At 47.0% G+C, this 21,975-nt stretch overlaps 1 protein-coding gene across 6 annotated transcripts in view; it reads left to right on the top strand.

Moving 5' to 3' along the window:
* The window catches only part of POGZ (pogo transposable element derived with ZNF domain), a 1,205,269-nt gene that overhangs the window by 724,185 nt on the left and 459,109 nt on the right, over positions 1-21,975 (top strand). For all 6 annotated transcript variants that reach the window (XM_069650424.1, XM_069650460.1, XM_069650451.1 and 3 more), the window contains exon 9: positions 17,657-17,982. In XM_069650424.1, coding sequence (XP_069506525.1) covers positions 17,657-17,982 — 326 coding nt within the window. The remainder of the gene's footprint in view (positions 1-17,656; positions 17,983-21,975) is intronic.

Raw genomic sequence — 21,975 nt, 5'->3', positions numbered from 1 at the left:
GCGAATACCACCAGTGACCGACGGGAACAACACATCCCTCAACTTCTGCTGGAAGTTAGGGCCATGTTAAGCACAGAGGCGATGGAGCTGGTTCCAAAGCAACTCCGGGCCTGCAGAGTTTACTCTCGATACTTTATTGTAAGAAAGAAGACCGGGGCAAGGAGGCCCATTCTCGATCTATGACGACTCAACAAGTACATAAAGTCCCAGAGGTTCAGGATGGTCACGCTGCCGCATGTGCTCGGCCAGCTGGAGGAGAAAGACTTTCTGTTGTTGGATCTGGAGGACGTGTACTTCCACGTCCCCATACACGAAAAGTATCGGACGGGAAGCATTACCATTTCAAGGTTATCACCTTCGGACTCAGCGCCCAGAGTCTTCAAGTGCCTGGCTCCGGTGGTGACCTATCTACGACTACAGGGATTCACGTTTCTGATGCTTGTTAATCTCTTCAGAATCACATGCTGTGCATATGGTCTGACATCCAGTGGTAACCGCAGAGTATTGCATCTCGTCTTTCTGGGACCGAAAGAGGACATCGCCATAGGCGTGTCTGTAACACTATCCTTATCGTGACGTGTAGTGTACCCAAAATCCCTCATGCGCCAAGGTCCCTCAGATTGTTTTTTTTTCACCCAGATACTGGTCGCCCTATTGCAGAGCTCTTCATGAAAGACATTGTTTATCTTCTGACTTTGTCGGTTATTCCCCCTTAAGTCACTAAGATCCGGCGGCTGAGTCAACCACGTGGCTGGGCCCTCTGGCCGGCCTACACAGTAGGGAGAGTGGGGTCAGGGTGGCCATATCTCTGTTATGCCTTTCCTCTTTCACATTTAGGTCTGGTCATCTTTGTTTATACCTTTCGCTATGGAAAGGACACCATTTAGGTTCAGCCCTAAGTGTAGGGCCAGGTACCTGTGGAAAGACTAGCACAGAACATGTAATTCTTGTTTCACATTATCTCACGATGAGAATCGGTGTGTGGCTTGTAAGCTCCTTCGGTCTAAGACCCCTTAAGGAGCGTTGTGTAGAGCGGTTGGCCGCGTATGGTATGTCACGTGCTGGACCCTCTTCCCCCATTGCCACACCCGCTGAAAGTGACTGGGGCACCTCAGATGACCAATCATCTGTATCGAATGTCATAGACCTTGAGGCGGCACTTCTAGGTCTGCCCCACCGGTCCCTGACCCCTCCGGGCCTGATGCAAGTCTCGCTTCAGGCACAACACCCAGCGACAGGGGCGTATAAAAACCACAAAACATTAAGCACACAACCCCACCACCGATTTCAACGGTTCTGTCGAAAAAAGTGACAGCGGCCACAGGGCCGTCAAATTTCAGAGGATTCCTGTGATTGGGTAGATCAGCAATCTTCCCCGCATCCGCGTAGTGCGACTGGGCACTACAAAAACAAGGGCGCTACCCCTAAATCAGGTTTACATGTCGAAGCGCGGTCATTCGAAGCTCCGACGGTCCCTAAAGGCCCGCTATGCCCGAAACCTACTACTAGGCTTCCTAACCTTTCCCCAGGCGTAAAATCTACTGCTAGGCCCTCTAACACCACGGTAGACCGTAAATCTACCGATAACCCTTTTAACCTGTTAACTCACGCCGATTCAGCGGAGATTGAGGACAGTATCGCGAGAATTACTTCAGCAGTTGGGCTGCTACCTACACCGTTGAAACACATGGAGCGTGCCGCGGACAAGTCTAAAGACACACCATGATACCACAAAACCTACGAGGACAGTCAGGAATCTCTGTCCAACACCCTTGAAGACCAATTTCGACGCCAAAGGGCGGGAAAGAGTTTTCCACCTTTAGGCCCTTCTGGTTCCTCCAAGTGGACATGGGAGAAATTCGAAGGGTGCATGGATCGTCTTGAAAGGATTGTCTCGCTTTCTGAACATCCTTCCCCCTAAGAGATCTTGTGAAGACCCTCCTATCATCTTCACATTTCCAAGAAAATCTGGACTCTCAGCCCTCGGCTTCTGTCCACTGTGAAGAGAAAGACCCCTCCTTCTTGCAGGACTACCCTGAGGACCAGGCGGATGCCATGGACAACTGGGAGGAAAGCCAGCAAGTGGAAACTGAGCCATGGACGCTCCCCACACAAGATCAGGACACTGATGTTTTATGTCTGGATTCTCCTCCATCTACCCCGGCTGTAGACAACCAAATGGCCTTCAATGTCATTTTAAGGAAGGCAGCACATAACTTTCAGATCACTACTCAGGAGGCGGTACCCGAACAAGACTTTGTGGAGGACATTCTCAAAGAGAAACCCTCCTCAAGCCAAGCCATTCCCCTTCTAAATCCTGTTAAAAGAAGATTGGCCCCCTCACTGGTCACACCAGCTCAGACCCGGGCAGTGAACCCAAGAGTGGAAAAACTATTTAGGCCAGCTGCTTCGGACCCTCAATATATTAAAGGCCACACCACCCCCGACTCCTTGGTAGTCACTACCACCCGGAAACGGGCAGGGGTACCCCTTGCTGCGGGGGTGCACCTCCGGATAAGGAATCCAAAAGGTTGTACGCTCTAGGTAAGCTTATTACCTCGGCAGCTACATACAACACTCATATCGAATAACACCACGCTGCTGGCCAGTTATGCCAATGCACAATGGAACCTTGTAGAAGAAGGTCTCCAGGAGGTTCCTGAATCCGCTAGGTCCAGGCTTCTCACCATCGTGGCCGAGGGCAGGCAGGTAAATCAGAATATAATCAAGAACACTCTGGACACTGCTGAGACAGCAGGCAGGTCTCTGGCCAGGGCACTCTACACAACCGGCACGCTTGGCTTCGCAACACTGGGTTCAAGCCTGAAACACAGGCCGCTATTATCAACAAACCCATAGAAGAGACCAATCTCTTCGGGAAAGCGGTTGACGATGCCCTGTAGACAGCCAAGAAAGAGCATGAGACTCTTAAGTCCTTGCAACAAATAACTCTGAACCCCCCCCCCCCCCAAAGGGGAGGTGGTTCTCGTTGGTCCTTTTGAGGGCAGTCCCGTGCAAGTCAGAACTACAGCACAGGAAACTATTACTCTGGACAAACATCAGGAAGCCCCACCTACTACCCACCTAGGGGTCAGCGACGCGGCAGAGGTAGAAGCCCGAATCCCAGAGAAGCCGCAGCCTCTGGTCAGAAATGACCAACAGATCCAGGTCCCATCCCATGTCATCCCGGTCGGGGGGCATTTAACATCTTTCCTCTCTGCATGGGAGGGGATAACTTCGGACCAGTGGGGTTATAAAGACAGTCGCCCATGGGTACTGCGTGGAATTAGCCCAACCACCACAGTTCAGACCGCCTCTCACCGGACCATCTGCAGATCCTGAATCAAGAGGTGGAAGCGCTGCTGGGAAAGGACGCCATAGAAGCTGTCCCTATTCTTCAGGTAAATAAGGGTATTTATTCAGTGTACTTCCTTTTACCCAAAAAGGACCTCGCCATGCGCCCTGTTCTAGACCTGCACCCAGCGAACAAGTTTATAAAACCTCAAAAGTTTCGTATGGTAACGCTACACAAGGTGATCCCACTGCTGAAACAGGGGGACCACATGGCAAGATTGGACATGAAAGGTGCATACCTTCATATTTTAATGTTGCCAGCGCACAGAAAATATCTAAGGTTCATGAGAGAGGACAGGCATTACCAATTCAAAGCGCTCCCCTTCGGCATCGCCTCAGCGCCAAGGATGTTTACAAAGGTCCTGGCAGTAGCGGCAGCACACCTGCGCAGACTGTCCGTCCCGGTTTACCCTTACCTCGACGACTGGCTCATAACAGGGGACTTTTACAACACATGCTTTTTGAACCCCCAGAAGACTGTAGACCTTCTGTTCAGTCTGGGATTCTCCATCAACGAGAAAAAATCCAGTCTAGTCCCCAGTCAAGTAAAACAATTTCTGGGGGCTCTAATCCGGACGAAGGAAGGCTTCGCCTTCCCTTCCAATGAGAGGGTTCAGAACATGCTTTTTCAGATCCCTCAATATGTAGCCAGTCGGGAGGTGACAGTATGCAAAGCCATGTGCTTGCTAGGTATGATGGCGTCATGCATATACTTGGTTCCCCACTCGCGACTGCGTCCCATGCAAGAGTAGCTCAACAGCCAGTGGTGTCAGGCCAGCGGACAATCGGAAGATCTGGTAGTTGTCACGCCAGCCCTCGTTCGCTCTGCAGTGGTGGTCGAGGGAAAACCTCTTAAAGGGGGAAACCTTCACCACCCCTGCAGTGGAAGCCACTCTCCCGACAGGTGCATCTCTCACGGGGCGGGGGGCTCACCTGCTTCAGCAGACAGTGCATGGAGCGTGGCCCCCCACAAGTAGCATCCAATCATGTAAATCTACTAGAGCTATTAGCGGTGTTCAAGGCACTGAAAGCCTTTCAAACGCAACTACAAGGAAAGACAGTGCTGGTTCTGACACAGCACCACAGCCATGTGCTACCTGAACAAAGAAGGGGCCACACACTCTCTAGGGCTATCCAAGCTGTCCCAAAACATTTGGATGTGGGCTCTCAAACACGAGATGTTTCTGTTGTCCCAACACGTTCCAGGGGAACTCAATCTTCTGGCAGATGTGCTCAGCAGAAATTTCCCACTGCCCATAGAATACGAATCGTGTCTGCATGAAGACATCATGTCCAAGATCTTCGCAGAATGGGGCTTCCCAGAGATCGACCTGTTCGCAACTTAGGAGAACGCCCAATGCCAAGACTACGCCTCCAGGTACCCCCAGAACCGCTCCAAGGGGAACGGTCTCTGGATAACATGGTCAGGAAAATTTGATTACGCTTTTTCTCCCGACTCCCCTACTCAACAAGATAGTGCACAAGATGCACCAGGAACCAGTCACCATGATATTGGTAGCATGTGGGCCCGCCAACCCTGGATCGCTCATCTAATAGAAATGTCCCTCTCCCCACCAGTAAAACGACCCTGCCCGTACAACATGTTGTCTCAGGACAGGCGGGGAGACCCTACACCCATGCCCAAAAACTCTGAACTTAGCAGCCTGGCTCCTGAGGTCATAGGCCCTCATTACGATACCGGCGCTAAACCATGGCACTATTAGCACCATGGTTGGTGCCGGTATCGTAACATGTCCGCCATGGTGAAATGGGAAAATACCGCCCCATTCCAAGGTTGGCGGGGTGGTATTTCCCCATGGCCCTTCCCCATTCCCATTTTTGCCCCATAGGGCATAATGGGAATGGCGAAGGTGCTAAGTACGGTACTGCATATTGCGGTACCATACTTACCGCGAAGGTCCCTTTGCGGGTCCCTATTTTAACGGCTGGTCTAGACCAGCCATGAGGTCGGGTCCCGCAAAGAGACCTCGTAATTAGGCGCTCATGGGTTAACGGCGCCGGAGCCTTTTACAGCGCCGTTAACCCATTAGCGCCAAGGTGGTAATGAGTCCCATAGAGTTTGGACACCTTCAGCTCCCTCAGAGATGCATGGACATTCTCAGGGAAGCTAGGAAACCTAACACCCACTATTGCTATTCCAGCAAATGGAAACGGTTTGCCATATGGTGTAATACTAAGGGCGTCAATCCCATCGATTGCTCACCCGCACACATTGTGCTGTACTTAACCCATTTGTTAGACACAGGGTTGGTCTTCAATTCCCTAAAAGTTCATCTTGCTGCTCTCTCAGCCTACACCACGTCACAACAGAAGGTTTTGTGGTGGAAAATACAGGTGATTAAAGCTTTTATGGAAGGGGGTTAAGAGGATTCATCCCCCCATTTCTCACCCAGCTGCTTGATGGGTTCTAAATGTGGTTTTAACCAGGCTCATGGGATCTCCCTTTGAGCCAATGCATAAAGCAAGTCTAAAAGATCTTACTTACAAGATGGCCTTCCTACTGGCTATCACTTCTAGTAGAAGGGTTGGGGAACTACAGGCCCTTTTTGTCCTAGACCCTTTTGTTACAGTCCACAGGGATACAGCGCACTCATCCCAGTTTTGCGACCTAAATCCATCTCGAATTTCCATGTGAATCGATCGAACTACCTACCTTTTTCCAGAATCCCACTAGAATTACCGAAAAAAGCCTACACACACTAGATGTGCTCAGGGCAGTCATGTTCTACCTGGAAAGAACGAAACCACTGAGGAAAACTAAACCAATTTTTCATTTCAGTGGCAGCTGGTAGAAAAGGGGATCCTGTCTCTAAATCGGCTATCTCAAGGTGGATTGTCAAATGCATCACACTGTTACGCTCTTGCTAAGAGAGAACTGCCCTTCAAGCCTAGAGCACACTCTATTCGGGGCACTGGGGCTTCCATAGCAAAATGTTCCCCTAGAGTCCATTTGCAAAGCGGCAACCTGTAGTTCTGTACACACCTTTACAAAACAATATTATCTAGACACTCATTCTAGGTCTGATTCTCTGGTGGGACAAGCAGTACTAAGACATCTTTTCTCTACTGTTCCTTCTCACAACCCACCTCCAACTCCGGGTACTGCTCGCTAGTCTATGCACAGCATGTGATTCTAAGCAGATTAACCAGCATCAGAAGACCTGCATTACTCACCGTAATAGCATTTCTGATGGTTGTATCTGCTTAGATTCACATGCGCCCTCCCTACCTCTCCGCTCGGGTTGTAAGGAACATGGACTTCTTGCTACTTTCTCTCTTCATGTACTCACTCACAATAGCTTTGGGCTCCCACATGGCGAAAAAAAAATATACAATCGGAGGGACCTCTGCGCGTGCGGGATTTTGGGTACACTACACGTCATGATGGGGATAGTGTTAGACACGCCTATGCCGACATCCCCTAAAGACCAGATGCAATACTCTGCGGTTACCACTGGATGTCGGACCATATGCACAGCATGTGAATCTAAGCAGATACAATCATCTGAAATGCTATTAAGTTGACTAATGCATGTCATATCCTTACCTCAACGACTGGCTCATCCGGGCCAAGCCAAGGGACATCGCCGTCGATCACACAGTGAGGACCTTCCGGCTGCCGACAGACTTGGGGTTCTCGGTGAATTATGCCAAGTGCTGCTTGACTCCATCACAGGACTCGCTGTTCTTGTGATCCAGCCTCAACACGGTGTCCAGATTAGAGGATAGTGGCCATCTTGGGCAAGGTGCAACGGCTGTTGGCACTGAAGGTCGCCACGGTGAGAACCATCAAGTCGCGGCTCAGCATGATGTCGTCGTGCAGATACCTGATCCGGACCTGTAGATTGTGGCTTCCCCCACTGCAGGAATTACTGGATGCCTGTTGGATCCAGGTGTCCACAGGCTTCCAGGACAGAATTGCGCTGGACGAAAAGTTCCGTCGAGCGATATGGTGGTGGGGGATGAGGGGGGGGGTGGGGCTGGTTGCGTGCGCTCCAACATCACCAGAAGCACAGAACAGACTTTCGGAGCCCCCGTACCAGGTTACGGTCATGACGGATTCCTCCCGGGAGTAAAGGACAGTCACCCACTCTCTCAGCAGGGAGCTGTGCTTCCCTCCGCAGATCGATCTGTTTGCGACGGCGGAGAACACCAAGTACCAGAGGTTCGCCAGCAGATTTCCCTACGCGGGGAGCATAGGGGACGCATTCTCCTTCCATTGGGAAGGCCTGTTTCTTTACGCATTCCCTCCGTTGCCGCTACGCGTCATAAGTCAACTCTGACGGTACCAGTGTAGGATGATCATCGTTGCACCTTCGTGGCAGAGGCAGATCGGGTACCCGGACATTCTCAGCATGTCCGCTTCCCCTCCAGTTAAGTTACCAGTGGTCGTGGATCTGCTCGCCAGGGAAGGGGGCACAATCCTGCACCACGACCTAGGATTGCTGAACTTGAGGGCCTGGCTCCTGCAGCGTTAGAGTTCAGTGGTGAAGAGATGCTGGTGGACTGCACGGAAGTCCTTGCCAGGGCGTTGTCGACTCTAAAATGATACGGACAGAAATGGAAGCATTTTGCACTCAGTGTCGGTCGCAGAAGTTTAACCTGCTGGGGGTCACGGACCCCCAAGTTCTTCCATACTTGTTGTCGTTGGCTATATCGGGGCTGGCGCATGCCTCAATCGTGTATCTCACGGCTATCTCACGCTTCACCCAATCTCCACGACGCTCTTCCCTTTTGAATTGTTCACACAGATTAGTCAAGGAGTTCATCAAGGTATTGTTCTGTTCGTTCCCGCCGGTGAAGGCTCCGGCCCCGGCGTGGGATCTCAATGTGGTATTGATTCGGGTCATTGGGTCTCAATTCGAGCCTGTTCATCAAGTTCCGCTCAAGTTTGTCTTGGAAGACCGCTTTCTTCGTGGCCATCACCTCTGCCAGGAGAGATCCAGGCCCTGTCCTGCAAGCGGCCTTATTTGACTTTCCACGAGACAAGAGTATTGCTTCGGATGCACCCCTCCTTCATGCCCAAGGTCCCATTGGAATTTCATCTCAACAAAACCTTGGTGTTGCCTGTGTTGTTTCCAACACCTTTCTCGCCGGCTGAGAGGACTTTGCGCTCGCTGGATGTGGCTTGCATGCTAAAGTTTTGTGGCTCGCACGAAGAGTTAGTTACAGGTAAGTAACTTGTTCCATCCCAAGGGTATGGTGATATTTTTTTTATCCTTTCTACATTTTAGATTGTGATATCAGCACATACCACCTTATGTGGAGTGCTGACCTGTTACACTGTATTGCCTTTCTCACTGCTCCTGTAACAGGTGTTAGTGATGAGCATATCAGAATGGCTAGTGGCAGTCGACCTGTCCTACTGACTTTTGTGTTCGCAACCACGGTAATACTCAGAAGGGTCACCATTGGTTTAAAATGGTGACTGTTTTCATTTTTCGCCATTTCTTGGTTGCTTGTCTTTTTGGGCCTACATCTACCTTTCAGGGTGGGGAAGCCCTTCTCGTACCATTTTGTCTTTGGTGGAAATCCAGGGAAAGCCTGTCAAGGCGCTAGTGTGGCTGAGGACAGGAAGCAGGGGAGGTACCCGAAACTCTGCTAGTCTTTGTCTTCTAGCAGGCCTGCTTGGAACCAGTTCCAACTGCGAGGCTGGCTGTCCGGGAAGGACATTGTTTGGGAGAATTCTCAGAAATGTGCTAATTCCTCTCTACCTTGGAGACCCCCAGCACGTTTGCTGGACTCTAGGACCTTTTACTTTTTAATGTGGCGAGAGTCATACCTTTTTCCTCCCTCCCTCATGAGTCTGACAAACTCCATAGGCATCATCTTTGCATTGTGACACACAGCACCTTCAGTGCAGTAGCACAGGGAAGTCTTAGATTTCCCAAAGGTTTAAATACCTTCTCTTGGATAAACTACCGTTTCCAAGAGCAGTGAAGTGAAATTGACTCTACTCACATTTTGTAACTTTCTAGACCCAGCACACACTATTTTAACATAGGGTGCTGGAGTGGTTCCTTAGTATCCCCTTTGTCCAGTTTCTCATGTAACATTTTTATGTTACCCTTGCTACAATTAATGGCTGGTGGAAGTGGTTTAATTTTAACTACCATTGGGAGTTTTTTCTGCGGGTTGCGTTCGCAGCTGCAGTAAAGCACCCATGAATGCCCATTTTGTTAAAATGGCCTGGTCTTCTTTTTTGCTATTTCTTGCTGCAAAGGTCCTTTTTGAGATTTACTCTGCGCGCCAAACCAGGTTTGGTCCCTTTGTTTGCTTTGTCTTTGGCAGGATTCACGAGTGAAGCCCGCCTCTGGCTCCAGTATGTCTGGCAGGGGCAGGAAGTGAGGGATGTGCCCGAAATCCCTGTGTTTTATCCCCTTGGTTACAGGAATAGACCCATACGTGATTTGCCGGCTGGCTGTCCGGCAAGGACAGCCACCCTGCTGTGTGATTGACAGCTAGGCTGTAATGAATGTGAGAAACCTGCATAAAATGCAAGGCTTTTTGGCTTGGAAGGCAGAGTTGACCACTGGATGAAGGAATCCAAAGATGATATTGGAAGAGACGCCTGCTGCAACTCCTGGACTGTTGGTTTGCCACTTGAAGCCCTGATGTTGTGCTGAAGCTCTGCATTCATCTCAACTAGAGAAGCGCTGCAAGGACGAGTTCTCCCCTTGAGTTGGTGGGACCTATCGACTCCAAAGTGAACTCGTTTGGACATCCTCTCAGAGCTGGCTGTACTTCCACTGGAGCCGAAGTGCCAGGCAGAGGAACACCAAACGGAGTGCATCACTTTTAAGATGGACCGGAGCTGCTGGAAGATCCTCCGGTTATCCCAGTAAGCAGGACGGACCAAGCCTGAGCCACCTCAACAAAGTGCTGGACCCCAGATGCGAGGAACGTCCAGAGTGGTATCCGTGAGACCGCAGTAGTGCTATTTGCTGAGACGCGAGGAGCTAAAACCTCAAAGTGCCGCTGAATAGAAGTTGGTCCTTTTCTGTCGCTGACCGTACCGTTGTGTTGCAGAAGTCCCCAGAATGCCCCCTCTTGTCCCCACGACTGAGGCACAGGAACAGGATCTGCAGAGCCACACTGGAACAGAAGCAAGCTGGAACCATTTCTTCTAACCAGAGGTACTGTAAAGTTTGAGAGACTTGTATTGGTTGCTTCTGTAGAGTTGCTTGCATCTTCTACCTCTCAGCTTGTGACCCTACATTTATTCTACGTTTTCTACTAATACGTCTTAAACATTGTACAAGACTTTTACTTACCTGCAAAAAGTGCTTCAGCTCACCTAGACTTTTGCTTGCCCAATTGACATTGGCTGGCCTGGCTCCCTGAATGACTCTTCTCTGCTCTGCTTGTGTCTTACCTTCCTTCCAGGAAAGGGTAGTTTACTTGGCATTGGGGTAAGGAGGAGGTATTTCAAAAGTACTTGCATGCTTCAGAGTATTTGTGTGACCCCTTGTTTTATTCTGAAATCTCTTTAGTTTAACACTAATTGCAGTATTGCTCTAAATGTACCAATGATAGATTATTATAAATGGGTATTTGCTGATTTAGGGAAACTAAGAGTGTATTTTGGAGTGTATTTGTGTGTTACTATTATATTGCCCCTTCTGAAGAAGGCTACTCAAACTGACTGTTAAATTAATAATTGTTTAATCAAGAAATGTTATGTAAGTGTTTATTTGGATACTTGTCAATGTGAATCTGTGTAACTCCCCTACTGCTCACATTGACCCCTCTTGAGATAAGCCTGGCTGCTCAGCCACACTACCAACCTGTGTAGTACAGACTTATACCGAAGGTTTGGTTTCTATTGCCAGGAGGTCAAGGTTGTTGTAGCGCACCCAAATGGTACTGCTCCAAATCTTGCCTAACAGACATCCACCCATACCCCCCAAAGTTTGAATGTGCCATTAATGCTGATTGGCTGGGTTCCTGGATAAGAGGCTGGATTCCTGGTGCACAGACAGTCGACCACCGGAACTAAAATCAAAGAGGAGGAAGGGGAGAAGACGTCTGCAGCTACTTCCAATGACCGCAGAAGCCTTCTTACTGACCGCTGCTGTGCTGCTGACCCTTCTTTCCATGCGACGGAGGAGCTCTGAAGAGGATGACTCCTTCCCTTAGGTTGCTGGGCACAATCAGCCTTGAGACAACCTGCATTTTTGAGCCATCCCACGTCGAGCTGCTGACCTTCCTGCGCTGTAAACAGCCAATGCCTTGGGACCTTCTTTCATCAGAATACCAAGAATTCTGTGACTGGGTCCTACAGCTGCTGCAACGTTAGGTTATCTGCCTGCATCTCTTCTTCACTGCTGAGGTACTGTGAGAATCGAGGTAATACTTACCCAGAGTCGTTCTGCCGTTACTGCCTTGCTGGGGTGGTGATTTGCGTGTATGTGTGTTCTCCCATACACGTTTGCTGAGGCATAATGGCTGTGTGGCTACAGAGAGCCTTCAGCGAAGTCTCCGAACCCTTTTCCCAACAAAGAGTGTACTTACTTGTTGCCAAACACTTCCTCTGGAACATTTGGAATTTCTACAGCTTGTGCCTTACCTGTTTTGCCCTCGAATCTGACTGAGACATTCCCAACTAGATGGGGATAAAGTGTTAGGCCTCTGTAGAAATATTTACGAGTATTTTCCTGATTTATGTTGGTCTTGTAACTGCTTAGTTCTAAGGGATCTTGAGTGGTGGATAAATAAAAGGGGCATTCTAGGAAAGTGCCAGACTGGGTTTCACAAGGGGATGGGAAGCGACTTGAATGGTTTGGTGGTCGGTTGAGAGAGGAATCTCTTAGAGCAGGCAATTTACCGCTATATTTAGCAGCTTTTAACTTCTCACAGGCTTTTGACTTTGTGAACCCTAATCTGCTCTGGTTTAAATTGATTAATTGGCAGATTCCAGCACCTCTGTTGACAATTCTGATTCATATGCATGATCGCAATCTGTTGTGCATGAGGCTGAATGGACAAAGAGAATTGATGGAGGCCTCCTGTGCTCTTAGTGGACTATGTCAGGGTTATGGTTTAGAGCCATGTTTATTCAACCTCTTTATAGCTGACATGATAAACACATTGAGGAAGTCCTCTTTTGCACCGCCAAGGCTGCTGTCAGTGAGCATACCTCTTCTAGTGTATGCGGATGACTTAATCGTGATGGATAAGACCCAGCAGGGGCTGTAAAGGTTACTGGATGCTATTAAAGTATATGCTGCGAGTAATGAGTTTGTGATAAATGAAAAGAAAACATGTATAATTATATATACGACAAAAAAAGTAAAAAAAAGTAATTAGCTGGCACATGGGCACCCAGCCAATAAAACCATCAGCCTCTATCACCTATTTGGGGTTTAGGTTGGACACAACTAACAATAAAGATGTTGCCCTCTCGCTTATGCTTGCCAAGGCCACTCAGATTAGATCTAGGTACTGTAGATTTTCTATTCGTCCTTTGTATACTACAGGATGAAGGTGGTGCTGACTATGCTATATGGAACAGAGATTAGCGACACACTACGCTCGCTAAAGCATGAGAGGGTTGAGGCCAGAATTGGGAAGAGGGCGTCGAGTCTTCCGGATTGCATGCCCATGTCCCCTTTATGAATTGGGTCTGAGTGCGGTGTTGGACTGGAGGATTCTGTGATATAGAAAAATGTAACTTCCTCTGAAGGACTCCCTATACAAGGATTTGACAGATATCCTACAGTTTGGGCATCGGGTGGTGAGTAACTTCAAGGGAGAGAGCGAATGGAATCATAACAAGGTTGGAAGTATCAGTGGAAGTCCTGAAGGTTTATCCTAATGTGGTGAAAAGGTTCATATTAAGGGGAAACTGGAGATCTACAATTACAAGAGCAAGCCAATCTAAAATGTACTTCACTTTTATCATTTTTGGATAAACAATTGGGGAGCATCCCAAAATACCTGGATCGATTTCCAAATGCATATTGAGCTCAAGAATTCCTGAGGTACAGGCTGAACCTGCTTGCTACAGGAGAAATTATGCAAAACAATGTCAAAATGAAGAGATGGGGGTTGGTTGCGTCCTGTGTGGCGATATGAGTGTGCTGCAGAATAGAGAACATGTGGTTCTGCACTGCCAGACTCTTTCAACCTTCTAGATCTCTAGTTCTGGAAATGTTATGAAGTGCTAGATGCTACAGCTTTCTTTGCCTGTGTATCCAGCGATGAAACGAAAGCCACAAAAATCTTGAATAGAGCTGGCCTGAGAGAACTGAAATTGTAAATTAATTTCTGTAATTGGTACCTAGTTATCTCTTTTGTGTAGGACTTCTATTGCTGTACTCATTTCTGATGGTTGATTTCATCCTTTCTTTTGAACTATTATCTGATGAACTATTATGTATAATGACATTATTTGGGTGTATGTATTAATGTGTTTTTTAAGCTTTGTCTAAGGTTGACTTGGAGCAGCCAGAATCACAATAAAAAACAACAAAATGCATTTTATTCCTGAAACATAATATTTTACAAAGTTTATTACAAAGTGGTTTTTACTTAAGTTGAATTGCATACTGCCATTCTAGAAATCTTTTACACTGTGATTTACTTTCCGGAAGTATTTCATCTATTGTGTTTGCTAATGGTGATAGTACTTATCTTTCTGGTGAATTCTCTTTGCCTCTGTGTTTGTATAAAATAAACCAGTAGTTTCATAAAACTTGAAGAGTCTAGAAGTGTTTCTTTTGACCATATGTATGCTAGAAGTTATTTGTACCTTCCCACAGCCCTATCTCCCTCCTACAATAAGCCTGGCTGCTCAGTCACCTACCAAACCTTGTGCGTTACAGGCCTGTACTAGTAGTTGATCTGTATTGTCAAGTAGAGAAGTAGAGAGAGTATTCTACAATTCTATTGCTAGTAGAATTTTAGAAACACTCCCAAACACTCAGCAGAGTGAAGTATGAATGCAAACAAAATATTGCAAATCCATTTTGTTAGAACCAAGGCTGTGTAGGTAGTTGTACCATCTAATGAAATGCTCAGAATTCCCTTTCTCTTCCTGGGTCACTACTCCCATATACTTTTGACTGTAGACTCAAAAGAAAGAATGACTTTCTCTCACTGCCACAATGCTTGAAAATGATGGTTTCTCCCAGTCCAGCCAATATTTAGCTTAACTTTGCGCATGTACTTTCTGAACAGTCGCTGGTGGCTACAGTAGGTCGTTGACAATTAGTTTGATGCTAATAAAGGTGTTGCTTTGCTTCAGTGCATTTGCATGGAATAAAGCTTAATTTGTTGATTGATGTCTGTTTTTGGCATCTGTTAGGGAGAATTTTCATTTTGGTGCTTAATTCCTCCCACCTTAGAGACCCAGCTCTTTTGCTGGACTCCAGGACTTTTTAATTTTAACCCTAGAGTGAGACCCTTTTCTCACTCTTGTGTTTTGACCTGATTTGGATTATGTGTTTCCTTTGTTTTTTGTGTTTGACAAACTCCATAGGCTTCTACTTTTTGTAAGTGCAATGTCTCAGAGAAATCCTTTAGTACTGAAACCCGCCTCTGGCTCCAGTGTGTCTGTAAGGGCAAGAAGTGAAGGAGTTTCCGAAACGCCCCTGTCCTTTGTCTTTAGGAATGCCTGAATGCACCCAGTGCTGGCTGGCTGGCTGGCTGTTTTCATGCGACGCATTCCCAGCTGGCGTTTGTGGCCCCGAGTGCGTTTGCATGCTTCCTGATTGCTGTCACGCTGATTTACTATGTGCACTCGGCAGTCTAGTCTTTCTCCGTTCAAGTGCACGTAGCGTTACTTAGCCACGCCTCCTTCTCTGCTCTGTGCGTTGCAACCTTTCCTCGGTCAGCTGTGCCTTCTCTTACTGCCGCGGTCTTGCGAAACGCTGTTTGTCTGCCCCTCTGAGCATTCGCTTTGCTTCCTTTCTTTCCCCTATGTACCTCACCGGTTTGTTTTCCTCTTCCCCGTTTTTTCCCCAGCCCGCTTTCACAGGGCTCTCTCTCTGGTTCCTCCTCTTTCTTTCCTCGAGCTGCCGCCTGCAGTTCGATGCCTCAGCTCTTGTTTTGGACTTACCCTTCCGACGTTTTTCTTTGTTGCTGAGTACTTTCTTTGGATTTCCTCTACATTTCATACGAGCCCAGCTGCCACTGGAGACCTGCCGGGCCCTTGTCAAGTGTTTTTTTTGTTGCCTACATTTGGCTTTTCTTCCCCTTTCTGTCCCTCCAGGGAAAGGGTCACGGCCAGGGCGTTTTTACCTCTCTCACTGTGGCTTCCTCTTGTGGGAGACTCAAGCAGCAAAGGAAAAAAGAAAAGGACTACAGAGCCCATCGAAGTCTCAACCCAGTCGAGGAAGACCCTGACACTACAGGTGAGGAGGTTGAGGAGGGAAGTGGGGATATCAACACCCTACCAGTGAAGGCAGTTGACGGCTGTCCTTTTAGGACAGCCACCCTGCTGGTTGGGTGACACCTAGGCTGTGCATAAATGGGAGAAACCTGCTTTAAAGGCAAGGGTTTTGGGACTGAAGACAGTCGACCACTGGGAACAACAACCCAATGAAGAAACCTCAAACGAAGCTTGCTGCATCCTCCTGGACCTTAGAATTGCCCGGTGAAGCCTTGCTGCTGTGCTGAAACTCCTTTTTCTGATCGACAAGAGAATCTCCGGAAGGGACTTCTTCCCTTAGGCTAGTGGGACCAACTAACCCTGAGACTAACTCCACTGGACTATCTTCCCCGACTGGCCGTACTACTTTGCTGCTGCAGGGGTCGAGAAATCCATAGTCTAGTGCAAAGTCTGTGATCCGGCCAAAAGCTCCAGGAGTCTCCCCAGGACCCCCCAGAAGCATGCCGACCAGAACTCTAGCCCCCTCACCAGAGTGCAGGACCCAAGGAGTGAAGGAAGATCCGCGGTGGTGCTATTTACCAAACGCTGAAACCGCCAAGTATTGCTGACCTGAAAAGAGCCTATAGCTGCCGTAGAGCTCGGACTTGTTACCGCAGAAGTCCTCCAGACGGCATCTCTTGTCCCCACGACTGAGGCCCAGGAACCCAGGATCTGCATCGCTGCAACCAGACGGAAGCCAGCTGGACCACTCTTCTTCTATTCAAAGGTACTGTTCTGACTTGGGGTACTTACCTCAGTTTCTTTAGCTTTGCTCTTCTCAGTTGAGACTTGCAGGAGCTACTTTGCTAGAGTTGATTTCAGCTCTACCCTTCACAAGTGTAACACCTTGTGACCCTAGAGTGATTTTTCTTCAACAAACTCTTTAACATTATTTTATTTATTTATTTATTTTTTTTTTACATTTATAAAGCGCTCACACAGCCCGTAGGCATCGAGGCGCTGTTACAGGAATTGTTTGTTTTTCTTAGTTGCGTAGTTGTGTTTTTGTCTTAGTTACGTATTTATAACGCGCTTAAACACCCAGAGGTTTCTAAGCGCGGACCCGGGGATCGAACCTATGTTGCTTTGTGTCGTATTGCTTCCAAGACGTGGACGCTGCCGCTGAGCTATCCTCCCGGGACAGTGCAAGACTTTGCTATCTAAGAAGTGCCACTGTTCCATAGACTGCTCCAATTGATTTTGGCTGTCCTGGCTCCCTGCAGACTCTTCTAGACCATTTGACTTTGATAATTACCATTCCTCATAGGTGATAACTTGGTTTTTAACTATTATTGCTGGGAAAGGTTTTTATCTAGATTTAATTGGAAGGTTTAAGTGCTCCCATGCTCGAGAACCTGTTTAACCCTTTTCCTTCCCTTAGCCTTTCCTTTCTACAAACCTCAATCTACAAAGTGTACTAGTGATATATAAATGCCATTACTGTCCTAGTTAGTGAAGTCACCCCAGGGTGTAGGAAGTGTGTAAGAAGCATCTCTAAAAGAGTATCTGCTAGCTTTGTGTTACTTCTAGAAAAATATTTTAAAGTATATTTGATTGTTACGTATATTGCCCCTTTTTAAAGAATGCGTATTTAAACACTGATGTTAAATAACTATTTTTAACTGAAACCATGAGGGAAAGTAAGTGTTACATGGCTACTTGTATTTGTGGATTTCATTGCTACAGCTCTACAGCTCACATTTACCCCTCTTGAACTACACTACCAACTTGTGTAGTACAGGCCTATACCAAAAGGTTGTGTAGTCTTCCACATGGGTACTAAACAATTTCTTGTCTAACAGTAGCAGTTGGAAGAATGTATTTCTCCTTTTAAATCGTGCATGCATTTTCCTTATACGTCGAGTTAGCACACTAAGGTTTTCAAATATCAATATCTTTCCTTCACAGTATTGCTGTCCTGACCTGGTGGATTTCATGAAGCAAGGCAAGACCCCAGAAGCAGAATTAACGATTCAGCCTCTTAAGCCCTCATCTCCTGAAAAAACATTGGCAGTGACTGTGTCAAGCTCTAGTACACCAGGCACTGTGACGCCTGTACCTTTGAAGGCGGTTGATGGTGCAGACGATGGATCACAAAGCAAGCTCATTATGCTTGTGGATGACTTTTATTATGGCCGCGACGATGGCAATTCAAACCAGATGAATAACTATCCTAAGATTTCTACATCTTTCCGCTGTCCCCACTGTACAAAGAGACTAAAGAATAACATAAGGTACATTTTGTTTTGGAGTAAATGTATTTGTGCAGTCTTTTTTTGTTGAAAATCTTTTCATTCTTTTTTCCCTTTCATCAATAATTCACACATGTAACCACCAGCAACCATCAATATTTCACATGTAACCACCAGCAACCATTATACATCATAATAATATTGCAAAGAAAACATACAATGTTACAGTTGCACATTGTGTTCTTGGATAATGCTCCTTTTCATGTTTTTGGTGGTACATCAAAAGAAAACCTCTCCCCATCCCCTCTGCCCAACCGCTTCCCTCCCTAATCATCTCACTTTAATTTCCCTTTGCCCCTTCACATCCCCTAGCCCCTTACAGAAACAACTCTGTCAATGGTCTCTTTAAATCTAATGTCAGTCCCCATGTGTTTAATGTCCTTATTCCCTCTTTGTTAATTTTCTCCCAAGTGTTTGTCATTAAAGGTCTGCCATTTCTATCCTAGTGCTTCAGGGAGTTCTTGTAACATATACGAAATTGAAAATGTACCAACTATCTTTCACCTTCCCTAGCCATTCCTTATACGTGGGTAGTTGTGGTCGCTTCCAATATATTGTTCTACATGTCCTAGCTGCTATGAGCAGATTCCTCAGCATGTGGGTCAACCCCTGTAAATGACCCCGATCCACCTCTAACCCAAACAATACTAAAGGGTTCTGGATTTCATCTGCCTCTTTGATCTATCCTAGAGATTCCTTCCTGTAAGACTATATAAGGGGACAACCCCACCACTTCTACCAGTTTGTTCCCACTTCTCCACATCCTCTCCAGCACTTGGGGTTAATCCCAGTATACATTTTGACTCGTTATTGAGGATTATACTGCCATCTGTTAAGCAAGCGGTAATTATGCATTTTGTATTGCATGGATATTGACTTCTTTCATGTTCCTTCACGCATACGTCTCCAATCCCCATCGGCTAAATCTTTCCCTAGATCTTTTTCCCATTGTTTTACTATGTTTTTCTCTTCAGCTTTGATGCCCATCAGCGCCTTGTTATATAGGTTAGACACCAACCCTTTCGTTGTCATTTGCTTATCCAACACTTGTTCGTAGATGGTAAGAGGCCTTTTTAAATTACCTTTCCATTTGGGGGTCTAGTAAAACTCCCTGAAGTTGCCTGTACCGGATGGTTGATAGTTTCAGTATCCCCAGGGCACATTGTAATTGATTTATTGTCACTAATCAGTCTTCCTGCCATAATTGCTTTACCCTTACCAAGCCATGTTCATGCCACGTTTTGAAGCGCAGTGGTTCATGTATCGAAACTCTGAGCGGGGGAACCCATATACATCTTAATGGTGATGGCCAAGATGTCACCCCATGATGTGATTTTGCTGTCTCCAAATATCCAAGAGAACGTCTAGCACAGGATGATTGCGGATCTTTCCCATAAACCGTTCATTTGGCACACATAAATATTACCCTGTCGACACAGGTGTAAACAGGTCATTGTCCAATGCCAACCATTGCTTTTCGTTGTTGTGCCTGAGGTGGTCTACGAACACTCTCAATTGGGATGCTCTATGGTCATCTATCTATCGGGCTTGAGAGGTGTTAGAACAGTTTTTCTGAAGTCCAGCGAAGGGCTTAAAAACCATAAAACAAACAGTACAAAACTCCACTCTTAGAGAGGTGTGTTATAACGAAACTATAATGAAAAGTTTTTTTTAAAAAAAACATAAGGTTGGCATAAGGGGTTAAAACTACTGGGTGAGGGGGTTGGAGTAGGGTTAGAAGCATAGAGAAACGGGAGGGTTAGGGGGCACCCCCCAAATAACAAAAGGAATTACAATTTGTTCATCTTTATAGTTTCGTTATAACCTACCTCTCTGTAAATCATTTTGTAGAAATCACATAGAACCGTCTCTACCACCTGGGTATTTGGTAGCGTAGGCAGAGCAGCCAGGCTTACCTTAGGAGGGAGAGGACTGTAGCTTGGTACAAAGAATATGTAGTATACATATGGTCCAGGTAACACTATGTATTGTAGAAATAAATGGTTCATTTAGATACAAGTAGGGCAAGATGAATCTTGGGTAAGTACGATCACATTATGTATAGTTATAAAACACAACACTATTAGACCAAAGCATACACCTTATTTAGAAAACAAACCTAATGTCTAGGTAAGTCAGACCTTTTCAAACACATTTAGTATAGGACACATCTATTCAAGGGGAGTAAAACCATATGTTACTTTCAGATTAGCTTACAGTAAATCAAGAATAGTAGACCCTGCCAGTCATGCATTGACAATCCATTAAACAATCACTTAGTAAACCAACCCTGTTACCAGGATACTTTTCTCAATAGTGGAACACAAATTCAAGGGACAGTATAAAACTATAACTACCTTCAGGTTAACACAGTTAAACCAGTTGAGTAAGACCTTATGGTGTAATATACAATTTCAGTTGCTTTTCAGTTCAGTGGAACACAGACTACGGTATGCAATACCTCTTTACACTATTTTAGGGTGGGTCAAGGCAGACCAATGTAAGTAAAACCTACAATACACTTCTTACCAATTGCCCACAGCTATTCAAGTTAAGTAAAATCCAAGGCAGACTTATTTTAGACAGGTCACACAGCCCGTCAGGGGAAGCAAGACCGAGTTGGTAAACTTATACACTAATTTATTAACAAAATAGTTAAGTGAGGCCAACAGCATTACTTTTGGGGAAGTGGAACAACCAATTCACAGGTGAGTAAAATAACCTAACCTATTATACTTTTCAGAATGGCAAAAACACATTCAAGGTAAGTAAGAAATGTAACTGCTCACGCGACGGTTACCAACCAATCTTTCAAGTAAGTAAATAACTTTTAAACACTTGTTATACCTTTCAAGACAGAATTCTTTTCTTATGCAGTCGTTCCCTAGTTTATTGCATGAGTTTTCTCTGAGGCAGAAGAGTGGCCCTAGTGGTCTAGGTGCCAGCTGTAGGCAGGGTGAGATAGGGTTCTGTCTTGAAACTGGTGAGCTGACCAACTCCATTTTCACCCGAAAAAACAGAACCGTCTTCTGCGGCCCTCAGAGCATGCGCTCCCGTGACTCCGCCCACTGGCGCCACTCCTCGGTCCCCTTTTCCGCATCGATGGGAAAGGGCCGATTTCACCAGCGCTCCTGGGTTTGGCTTTAGCCATGTAAAACCACGTGCTCTTCCCCGGATACTTCTGTCTTTTTGTCTTCTTTTATCAATCAGGTACTCAGTCCTCTGGGGCCACGCTCCTCCCAGCCCATGTCGACTTCAGCGTGCTTCAGCAGGTGCACAGCCTGCGAGGGGCTCTTCCCTACATCCGATCCCCACGCTCTTTGCCTCCGCTGCCTTGGCCGCGACCACGGCTGGGAGGGTTGGACCGCAAGCAACGCACTTTCATTGCGTGCTCTAAAGAATAGACTAGCTAGGTGGAGGGAGCTCTTCGAGAAGTCTCCTCCAGAGGACTTGAAGGACTTAGTCAGACATGAGTAAAGGCCCAAAGGAGGGCCGCTCTTTTCCATTACACCCCGCAAGGGCAACTCCTTCCCAAGGAAAAGCCTGAGCAGGAGGAACCGATCAGGTTCTCACAACAGCACGGGTACCGAGGCTAGTCCAGCTACCCGCCGCCAGGCTGAGGGGTCTCTAGATCCTTCTGGAGATAGTGCTGAGGGACTGCAAGGTTCCTTTACCGGGTGTACACCCGAGGGGCTACTCCCTTGTACCAGCAACATGTCAGAGGGGGGCACCTGCACGCAACACTGCCAGCGATATTTCCGAGGGTGACACGCCTACCAGGTCTCAGCCTGAGGTGCAGGGTACATTTCATGCTCCTCTGCCAAGAGTCCTGGAGGATGTCGGGCCCAGTGAGCCAAGCACCACGACTTCGGCACGTAGCATGCAGCTCGACAAGATGGCCACTGCGCCAGACAAGATGGCCGCTCTTCTGATGCTGTCCTGAGGAAGAGAGCAGGTGGGAGAACGAGTTTTATA

This window comes from Ambystoma mexicanum, chromosome 1p (assembly GCF_040938575.1).
Source record: "Ambystoma mexicanum isolate Mex_15411 chromosome 1p, UKY_AmexF1_1, whole genome shotgun sequence".
NCBI lineage: Eukaryota > Metazoa > Chordata > Amphibia > Caudata > Ambystomatidae > Ambystoma > Ambystoma mexicanum.
This window is presented reverse-complemented; position numbering and strand designations above follow the sequence as displayed.